Here is an 11,210-nt window from a genome sequence, read left to right as displayed (position 1 = left end):
GGCGGCCACGCCGTCGGCCTGCAGCGGCTCAGCGCCGGCTGGGGCGTCCACGTCCGGGTAGCCGTAGGCCTGGTGCTGCGCCGGCGGCACGTGCGGGGGCTTGGCCAGCTTCACCGGCTCCAGGCTGAGCTTCTCTGACTCACTCGGCCCGTGCTGGGGCTGAGCCACCGGCTGGAACTTACAGGGGCTGTCAAACCCCGCCACCGAGTCCTCATCCACCGGGTGCGCGGGGATTTTGACGGTCACGGCGGGCATCAGAGGCACGGACACGTCCTGGGAGAAGGAGTCGGAGCTCTGGGACCGCTCCAGGTCCGGGGCTTCGATGGCCCGCGCGAGCGCCTCCAGGGCGCCCGGCCCCTCGTCACTCGCCCGGCAGTGCGTCTTCTTGTGCCTCCGCAGCACAGCCGAGCGTGTGAAGCACTTGTTGCACACGTCGCATATGTACGGCTTCTCCCCGGTGTGCGTGCGCACGTGCCTGCGGAGGTCGCCCGACCCTCCGAAACACTTCCCTGCAGGGACAGACAGGGCGCTCTTCAGAGGAGGACGTTCGGGAGGATGTCCCCGCCGCCCCCAAGTGCCAAACGACCCCGCTTTCCTGTGAACTCGGCTGCGCCCTGCTATCACCCACTCATGCCGGTTCCAGACCCTTCCACGCCCCTCCGTTGCAGCCCCCCAACCTGCAGCCTCGGTCTCCACGTGCCGTGTCACCTGAGGGCTCCGGAGCCCCATCCCCCTGTCCAGGAGCATCCCCTGGGGGCCTGGGCGCCTGCCCAACAGCCCACGCTGGGAAACCACATCAGCGCTATTCTGCTATCCCCAAATCGAACACAGCCAATCGCTACTTGAGAAGCATCTTTTCGAAAGTTACTTATACACTCAATTTTTAACGTAATTTTACGCTCCTTCTCCAGGTACTATTTCCTTTCTCTAGGTATAAGCTAGAGGTAGGTGATCTAAGGCCTACCATGAGGTCAGAACACCAGAAGAGAAAAACCAATACATAACCTTATAGAAGCCATTTACAAAGGACTGAAACAAACTATGCTTTGTTTGAAAAGATGCTTGCCCCTTGGAAGAAAAGTTATGACCAACCTAGACAGCTTATTAAAAAGCAAAGACATTACTTTGCCAACAAAGGTCCGTCTAATCAAAGCTATGGTTTTTCCAGTAGTCATGTATGGATATGAGAATTGCACTATCAAGAAAGCTGACGCCGAAGAACTGATGCTTTTGAACTGTGATGTTGGAGAAGACTCTTGAGAGTTCCTTGGACTGCAAGGAGATCCAACCAGTCTGTCCTAAAGGTGATCGGTCCTGAGTGTTCACTGGAAGGACTGATGCTGAAACTCCAATACTTTGGCCACCTGATGCAAAGAACTGATTCATTGGAAAAGACCCTGATGCTGGGAAAGATTGAAGGTAGGAGGAGAAGGGGATGACAGAGAATGAGATGGTTGGATGGCATCACCAACTCAATGGACACGAGTCTGAGTGAACTCCGGGAGTTGGTGATGGACAGGGAGGCCTGGCGTGCTGTGGTCCATGGGGCTGCAGAGCCGGACACGACTGAGCAACTGAACTGAACTGAAACAAACTACATGATTTACATGGACACACCTTTCAGAACTTCTCACGTAATCCTATGTCCCTGTATTTGAATTCTCAGCTATCCAGCCCTGGTCAAGCAATGGTGGGCTGTTTGGACTGCTTCCAACTGTTTGCTACTATACCTGAGGGTCAGCTCACATCATCCTTCCCCTTGTTTCCTTAAGATAAATTCTCAGTAGTGGACATTATGTGGCAAAAGGCGTCAAAGGATATAAATTTCATTTCAGCCACAGGAGAGTTCCCTAGAGAGGGGAAATGGGAGGAGGAGTCTTTCCTTTGTACAAGTCAAGACAGGGGCTTGATGCGGGTCCCTAGGAGGTCACAGTGGAGCAGCACCTGCCTCCGGCATGGGGAAAATGGAGACAGCTCGCTTACTGTATGGGCAGCAGACAGAGAGAGAGCAGACGGTCACCTCTTCACCCGCGTGGGCCTGTAGACCGCAGAGCACAGAACGTGAGTATTTCCACAGATCAGACGAGGGTCATGCTTGCAAGGAAGCCCGCCTCAGAACCTAAGAGGGCTGCCCAGAGGGGCAATGGGACCCCGACAGAGAAAGCCTCCTCAGGATGAACGGCTACAAAACCGAGGGCTAAAGGAGAAAGTCCAGCCAGAAGAAAATGCACCTTTCCATCCTGCAAAGTGCAGCTAAGTGCTGGGGAAGGAGAACAGCGTGTAAGGGGGAGGCTGTCTTACAAAGAAGGTGAAGGAGGAGGGAGGGAGGAAGAGGCAGAGAGGGCCCGGCTTTCAAGTCAGCAAAGCTCAGACTGTGAAGCCACCATGAAGTGGAAACTGTCTTTTGAATCCAAGAAAACGAAAACATACACCCACACATACACTTGCATGTGAATATTCCTAGCAGACGTGCTAAGTGAAACAAAGTCAGTTACAGAAGGCCACACATCACAGGATGCAATTTCTATGAACTGTCTGCAACAGGCAAACCTAGGGACGGAGAGCAGGCCAAGGGTTGCCGAGGGAGCGGGTGTGGAGTGACTGCCCGTGGGCACGGGGTTTCTTTTCTGGGGTGATGGAAATGTTCTAAGACCGTGGCGAGGGCAGCATAGCACTAATGCACCCCAACTGCTGACATGTTCACTCCAAATGGGTAGGTCCCATAGACAGGACTCAACTCAGGAAAGCTGTTACTACAGATCCGAACTGGTCACACAGAATCACTCTCGCTCCCTTCTTCTCCCTGCTTTCCCCGAAAGCTGACCTCATCTGGGTCAGAAGCCTCAGGCAGTGAGCAGCAGGGAGGGGTGGAGATGAAGGACGGGGGGAGACAGAGGCCCGTTGCGCTGCCTCTCCTACAGGGTCATAGCGGGCAAAAGCAGGTCCTGGCTGGAAGGAAGAGAACAGTGAATCTGAGGTCAAGTTCACAGTCGTAATAATAATAACCGACATCCTACACTAGGGATTTGAGACTGCAACTGTGATTGAAAGTGATGCAATTTTATCCTCTAAGAGGCAGCAGACAAGTCACGGAGCTGCCGATACTGGTGTCCAGGGGATCTGACCCAGCTTAAGCGGGAGACATGAAGGAAGCTGCCTCCGGCCACGTCCCACATATCCTGCCCTATTTTAGGGACCAACCACAACGAGAACAGAGCCACTCCGAGGACGCCCCAATTCCAGGCTCCCCATGGCCTGACTCTGAGCATTTTTCCTCTTTGTTCTAACCAGGTAATCATAAAAATGGTTACTCACTCATTCAGTCCACATTGCCAGTGGCACACATGTACACGTGTGCACACGCGCGCGCGCACACGCACACACACACACACGCCCTCCCCTAGTTCTTTAGAAGCTCCAACACTCTGTGATCACGGGTACTTAACTCGAAGCCCCAGTTCCCTGGCCTGTGAAGTGATGTGCCTGGAAACTGAGCCTCCCGATGACGTCACTGATGCACTAAATGCCGCAGAGGTGACCTTTGCTTTGTGACACATGACACGATCTCAAGAAGCACCCCTCCCGAGCCCACTGTGTGCCCCCAATGGCCCGCAGGCCACTGTGCCCTGGCCCTGCAGCTGCACCGCACGCTCTCCCCCACTTTTCCCACTGCCAATGCCCCGTGGCACCTGGGACTCTGTTATCAGTCACCTTTGTATCTAGGGCAGTTGCCGAGACTTTGGGTAAATGCCACATGGACACAGATGAATCAAAGACCAAGGTGATCAAGAAATAGCAATCACTTCCATGCTACCCACGAGGAGAGGGCTGACTTATCTGAGCCCCCGCTAATGACCGAGGACGGTGTGTGGGCACAGAGCCCGGCATCCTTCCCACGGGGAGGAGCAGGTGAGCACGGGGTCTGAGGTGGGCGGAAACTTACCACAGGCAGAGCAGCTGTAAGGCCGCTCGCCCGTGTGCCGGATTCTGTGCTTTACCAACTTCCTCTGCATGTTAAAAGACTTCCCGCACTCATCGCAGGTGAAGACTTTGTCAGCCGTGTGCGTCTTTTTGTGCTCCTTCAAATTACTGAAGTTACTGAACCCTAGAGGAGACCACACACTAGAGTTAGGCTGAGGGACGGAGAACATTTTAGTCAGAAATCTTCTGAAGGGAGACGCTCGGCCGTACCTCGACCACAGATGTCACACAAGTGTGGCTTTTCTCCTGAGTGGATGATAATGTGACGCTGGACATCTCCCGAGGCTGCAAACCTGCAAATGCAATTTGGAAAGTCAATTAAGAGCCTGCCTGCGTCACTGCAGACCTTTCTAACTCCAAGTCGCCCAGGGAGGAGACGAGCTGCTCCCTCGGAATGTGACCAGGAGTGGCCTGATTTCGTTTGAGATGCTCATTAGAAAAGAACATCTTTTTTTCCTCTTCTTTTTAAAGGAAGAGTAGAGAATGATCCTAATGTTTCATTTCTAAAACAGTTTTTCCCTACCTACTTGCGTTAACCTTTCTTCCTCAGAGGTGATCGCTAGGTGGGCTGGGGGGGTGGAGGGGCAATCCCAGCCCAACCCAAGCCCCGGTGTGGAGCTCAGTCCCTCTCTGTCCTGCCTCACTTGATCGCAGGACCACAGGTTGCATCTGGGAAGATGTATCTGGGAAGACTAGAAACGCACGCTTTACTTCTAAATGGGAGTTCAGAAGGCTCACACTGAAAACACCCTGAGAAACAAGACTTTCAAGGACCCGCCCCCAGCGAAACAGCAGAGGGCCTGTGCTACAAGGTACCCAAGACAGGCAGGACCCGGGACCTGGGCGCTAAACCTGGCCTTTAGTGTCTGGGCAGCTGCAGAGACACTATCAGGCCAGGAAGCCTTTACTTCTCTGTTTTCTACCATCTGCAGAGACAACTGCTTTTTCTGGAACTGAATCAAGGGTGCTGCCCTATCCCAGTAGAAGACTGTGACTATAACTGCCCCATATCATCCCACCCCCACCCCCGACTCCTGAATACGAACCTATCAGGGGCAGAAAATGTCAGTGTTCCCATCATAACACTTTGCATATGCTGCTAAGTCACTTCAGTCGTGTCCGACTCTGTGCGACCCCATAGACAGCAGCCCATGAGGCTGCCCCGTCCCTGGGATTCTCCAGGCAAGAACACTGGAGTGGGTGCCATTTCCTTCTCCAATGCATGAAAGGGAAAAGTGAAAGTGAAGTCACTCAGTCGTGTCCGACTCTTAGCGACCCCATGGATTGCGGCCCACCAGGCTCCTTCATCCATGGGATTTTCCAGGCAAGAGTGCTGGAGTGGGGTGCCATTGCCTTCTCCGACTTAGCATATAGTAGGTGCCTAATAAATGCTAAATGGCTGAATGGTTAAATGGATGAAGAAAACACTAGTGACTGGTAGAGGCCTGGCTGTTGCCTCCTGTTGCCTCCTAGAACAACCAACCACCAGATGACGGAGGGAGTGGAATCCCGACAAACGCCCCCCAAGGGGCAGGGGGTACAGGCTGCAGGCCGGTATGCCCACAGGAGGGGGCACTTCCACCTCCAGGGGCAGACTGTGGTCTCCCAAGTGCTTGGCCTCCCTGGCCTGAGGCTCGCCCGTCCTTCCTATGGCTGCACTCTCAGCCTTCTCACGGGTCTGCGAGCAGGGCTGGCGTGTCCCCAGCCCCCCTCTCCTGATTCCAGGAATTGAGGCTGCCGAGTCTCATTTCCCTACCAGATGGTCACCTCCGTGGGACCAGTCATCTTTTAATAGACATTTCTGGAATGTATGGACATTTTAGCATAATTCTGTTTCCCGTAAAATCCCATTTCCTACGACTGCGTCCTAGATTCCTTTTGATTAACATGTCCATCTCTTTCCACTGTTCTCATGTGTGTCACATGAAAGGCCAGCAGGTTTGGCTCTGCTGTGTTCCTGGGTGACAGCGGCCCCCTCGAGGCTCGGAGATGCCGAGACGGTTCCTCTCGGGCGGCTGACCGAGCCCTGCACTGACCTCTTCCCGCAGATCTCGCAGATGTATGGCTTCTCCCCAGAATGCCGACGTAAGTGAGTCTGCAAGTTACCCGCCTGCGGAAAAGGAAAAGAAAAAATATGCCAATAATGGAAAAAAAACTTTTTTAAGGGCACATACATTCCAAAGGGATACTGACAGATTTAGCCAGGTTCCAGTCCAACTTCCCAGTGAAGATCCCAGATGCACGACTCAGAAGCAGCCACGTGCAAGGAGATGGAGGCCCAGCCTGGTTCTGATTTGGGAGCGGCCCCTGCCTGGCAGTGAACTGAACAGGGGGTGACTGATTTCAGCTCGGCTCCATGCCAGCCCCTGGCCCATCCCTCATCAGGGGTACAGGCCACCATGTCCCTGTAAAATGGTCCCGACATTCTGTGGGGGCTGCTTTTAGGGTTGCTAAGCTTGTATTTTGAACAGCTGTTGATGTATTATATTTCTTGTTGTTTTTTTTTAACCTCGACCACCTACATGCAAACATCATTTGAAAAAAGGTAGTACTTGTACTTGGTCATTTCAGTATTCATTGTTTTTTCTTGAAAAACATGCTTTTGTTCATAAGGAAGGTAAGACATTTCCAAAAAGTATTTCCTCTGGTGGTACAGTTGCTCTTACTGACAGGTTGGTCATTTTTACTTCTGTGCAAAAAAAGTGAATCAGGAGATGCAGGGTGGTCCTTCAGCTGCAGGCCTTCTGTTTCTAATCTCTGAAACAGCAGGGCTTTATGAAGAGTAAGTGATTTAAATGGAGATCACAAAATAGATTTCCATGTGCTAATCAACAGGAAATCAACACTAAATTGCCTAAAGTACAGTGAAATTAAACCTGCAAAGGCCTGACATTACAAAAGCTACTGGCAAAAGTTTCAAATTGGGACTGGAAAACACAATCTTCCATTGCTGTACTGTACGTTAACAGTCTCAATCTGTCACTTCCCGACTTAATTTTTTATAGTGTTCTGCTATGAAAAACACTGAGGAGGACGAAGATATCCAGGGTAATAATGTGCAGGCCTTACGTACAAAATAAGCCAAAAATAGAATGAGCAATAATCTCCAACTCATAAATTTGGCTTCTAATTTTTTTTTTTTGGACAGGTAAGAAGTGGATTTATTTAGAGAGAAACACACAGACATTGTGGGCCACCTCAGAAGGCACGAGTGGCTGGCTTAAACTGTATTTTAGATGAAATTCAAAGACAGTTCATGGTTATAGGACTGAAAGTATAAAGAAAACTGTGGATTTTATGTTATGTGACAGAAGATTCTTTAGGTCTATCAGATTCTGAAACCACTGAGTTAGGTACTATATTTCAAAATATGATAAATATGGCTTAAGGGAAAAAAGCTGGTTTATTTTAGGTAACCAAAGAGAAAGTATTTGGCAAAACAATGGGAAATAACTAGCTTTTAACTGAATGACTATTAATAACAATAAAACAGCAAATGTCAACAGCAATAGACATTTGGTCTACTCACACATAACAAATTACCCTTAGAAACTGGTATATTGTCTCTGTTTTCTAGGTGTACAATTGAGATTCAGATAAATAAATCAGTTGCTCTGGTTACACAGTAGGCCAGAAATTAACGTTGGTTGATCTGAGCTTAAACTCTTGTCTTCCATGAGGGCCTGCAAGCTTCTGTGAATAAGCTAGCTTGGGCTGAATTCTCAGTATGCCAGTGACTGTGCTATCCAGGAAACGGCTCACTGGATTTAAGATAACACACATTTTAAATCAGTCACTTCCAACTTTCAGAAAAGTTGGTCATTTAAATAACAATTTGTATGGCACCATCTGCTCAATAGTTTAATTAGATCCTCGGTTTCAAGTTCTTATATAAACCATGTATTATGGTTGAAATACATTCGGATTCAATTCTTAGCAATGGTGCATCTTTCCTTTTTAAATACAGCTTAACAATTACTTGTTTTCAAAGTAAATAAAACTGAATAGTCTTCTACTTAACATTACAGTGGTGGTGGTTGAGTGGCTAAGTTGTGTCTGATTCTTGGGACCCTATGGACTGTAGCCTACCAGGCTCATCTGTCCATGGAATTCTCCAGACAAGAATACTGGAGTGGGTTGCCATTTCCTTCTCCAGGGGATCGTCCCAAGCCAGGAACTGAACCCAGGTCTCCCGGATTACAAGCAGATTCTTTACCGACTGAGTTACAAGGGAAGCTTAAATATTACAGTAAACAATAGTAAAACAAACTTTAAGATGTTTTCTTAGCTATTTAATACTGAAAACGTATAATGAAAATAATTATCGTTCCCCCTGATAAAGAAGCATATATTAGTCTGATAAATGGCATAAAAGTAGATTAAATAATGGAAAGATTCAGGCAAAAAAAATTCAATCCTGCATTCAGATAATGTATACCAAATTACATAGCAAATTGGGGCCCTGATTATTTGCCCTTTAGTCAAAAGTCTTTATTTTTAGTAAATTTTGCTATGCTCTGCGTGCTTGCATGCTAAGTCACTTCAGTCATGTCCGACTCTTTGTGATCCTATGAACTGTAGCCTGCCAGGCTCCTCTCTCCATGGGATTCTCCAGGCAAGAATACTGGAGTGGGTTGCCATGCCCTCCTTCAGGGGATCTTCCTGACTCAGGAATTGAACACTAGGCTCTTGCATTGCAGGTGGATTCTCTACCACTGAGCCACCAGGTTACTAATTATATGCTAAGTACACAGACAACATCTTAGAAATTATCTATATACTGCTGGATCCATGAAAACTCCAGCAAGTGGTAAATACCAGTAGGTCTCCTTTGTTAAGAGTTTACTATGAGTGGAACACTTGGCTCACCAGTTACAAACTGACTTTCAGAGAATCCTCACAATGTCCTCATAAAGTGTAATTCACCAGCTCCAGGAGGTAAACAGAGGCCCTGGGAGGGGAGCAGCCATGGCCCCTACAGCTGGGACGGAACACTCCCCAATTCGACTTTGTCTGTGGACTCAGCTGTTGGGCTGAAAAATATTAGCAAAAAAGGAATTCTACCCTTTCTAAGTGGACACCACTTTAGTTTAGGATGGAGTTGTCAGAACTCAAAAACTCTGCTGCAGAAAAGAAGTTAACACCTGGTTTGTTGAATAATTTAAAAAACAAACTCCTTCCAATAGGCACCTGAACCTCAGCATTTAATCATGATCAAATCAAACACATGTTCTTAGGCAGAGTACTCTTCTAGTGGTGGGTGACTGTTTCCGTACAGAATAGGGAACTGTGAAACTTTAGAGACAAAAGAGAACTCAGATCTTAAAAGTCATCTTGAGAAGTTTTAAGACTATAAAACAGGAAAAAAAAAAATCTGGAGATTAACATAAGGCTATCACCTAAGGACCAATGATTACTCCATTGATAAAAGGACATTTAACATCAAAAGTGTGGGAAATACCACCTCAGAGTTGAAGAATAATTTAGGTTCACTGAAGTATTATTTCTGGCACATTCACCACAGATGGGATGCAGCTTTGCGACCTCTGGCATGGGGCCGCATCAGCACCCTGGAACATGTGTAAGCAGCCTCCTAGGGATGCAGTGCCCTGTCAATCACACCCTGGACAAAGGAGACGCGGGGAGGGTACTGAACCTCTCAGAACCCGTCCTTCTGCAGCAGCTGTTCAGGGTCTCTATTCTGCTTCACTGGAGAGGCGAGGCAACTCCACTCCTCTCCCCCAAGACAGCTGAATACACCGGGTTTCCCTTTGCCTGTTTTTCTTGTGACAGGTATTCCCTACCTGCCATGGTCTTAGATTTCTCCTCTGTTTGCACTGAACAGCCGGGTTCTCCTGCACACGGGAGACACGTGGCTCCAAATGGGGCCTCGTGCATACTGTCAGCTCCTGCATGACTCTCACTTGCTGTCATCCAGGCAAGGGCCGAGTCCGAAATTGCATTAATACACGCAGAGCCGGCTGTCACAATCTAGGCTTATCACAGCTTTCCCAAAGCTGAGGTAAACTGTTTGCTGACTCATTATTAAGGTGGTGGCTATTTTAATTTTTTTTAAAGACTAACCAACCCTATTAAATACTACAATGAATAAAAAGTTAATTCTTATTGGTAGGTCTGCTTTCTGATTTCTGAATCTTCCAGAACGGAGGGTATTTCCAGTCCACTGTAACCACATGTATTCCAGTTCATTTCAGAAATGAAGGACAGGTTACTAAAGTGTAAACACCGCCATTGCTCCCTCCGCCTGGAACGCCAGAGCCTCAGGCCCATCAAGGCCTCCCATCTTCAGGGCCCCGCCCCAGGGACACATCCCATGACCTCACCCACCCAAACATCACAACTTTCAGGTAGGAACGACCACTCCCCTCTTCACCCAAACTGTTCCCTGTAAAACAGCCATGGAAGTTCCACCGTTTCATTGTGCTTTACCACTTTATGCACCTGTTTCTTCCTCTAAACACAAAGCTCCTTGAAGCCTTATTCATCTTTGTGCCCCAGCGCAGGCAGAGCTCCTCAGACATTGTAGGTTTTTAATAAATATTTGTTGAAAGAGTCCTTATTCACAAAAACTTCATCATTAGGAGGTAAAACAGCGATATACATCTAAAAACCATAAATATATGGTTATGTTCATTAAAAAAAAACCTTGATGTTTATAAAAGTCTGATAAAAACACAGACACCGATATAGAAGAGGATTTCTGTAGCGTCTATCAGACACGGCTGCCCTTGGTGGGACTCGAGAGGAACGTGTAGGACAGGTCTGAAGCAGAGGACAGGGTGCTATCAAAACCACTGTACTCAAACGCGCCAACACTGAAGCCCCAGCCCCAACCAGCAGCGTCAGAATCTCTGAGGGTGAGCCCCGGCATTAACTCCAAGAGAGAAGGCTGAAGGCAGACTCAATGCCTCAATGTCTGGTTTCACTTTATTTGGCTAACAGTGAAAACCCATGGGATTCCGAGCAAGAAAAGGATAGAACCTAAACTGTTACCACAGCGTAAACGTATAAAGGACTTTCACGTCCATTTTTTTTTCATTTAATCTTCCTAATATTCCCATGCGGTGGTATCATCTCTATTCTAAGAATTAGAAAAATGAGACCCAGAGAAGTTGTGATTGCTAATTATTAATGGCCATTAAGCCACTTTTTATGGCTTCCCATTACAGCAAAGCTGCAAAGATCAAAGTGGTGGGGGGGGGGGGGGG

General features: G+C 48.4%; 1 protein-coding gene across 1 annotated transcript in view; it reads right to left on the bottom strand.

Moving 5' to 3' along the window:
• The window catches only part of ZBTB49 (zinc finger and BTB domain containing 49), a 26,872-nt gene that overhangs the window by 696 nt on the left and 14,966 nt on the right, over nucleotides 1-11,210 (bottom strand). The window contains exons 5-8 of the mRNA XM_010847791.1: nucleotides 6,018-6,091; nucleotides 4,192-4,274; nucleotides 3,944-4,105; nucleotides 7-509 (exon numbers count right to left, since the gene is read on the bottom strand). Of these exons, the coding sequence (XP_010846093.1) occupies nucleotides 7-509; nucleotides 3,944-4,105; nucleotides 4,192-4,274; nucleotides 6,018-6,091 (822 nt within the window). The remainder of the gene's footprint in view (nucleotides 1-6; nucleotides 510-3,943; nucleotides 4,106-4,191; nucleotides 4,275-6,017; nucleotides 6,092-11,210) is intronic.

This window comes from Bison bison, unplaced genomic scaffold (assembly GCF_000754665.1).
Source record: "Bison bison bison isolate TAMUID 2011002044 unplaced genomic scaffold, Bison_UMD1.0 scf7180017864255, whole genome shotgun sequence".
Taxonomy (NCBI): domain Eukaryota; kingdom Metazoa; phylum Chordata; class Mammalia; order Artiodactyla; family Bovidae; genus Bison; species Bison bison.
The sequence above is the reverse complement of the archived record's forward strand: the minus strand, read 5'-3'. Positions and strand labels throughout refer to the sequence as shown.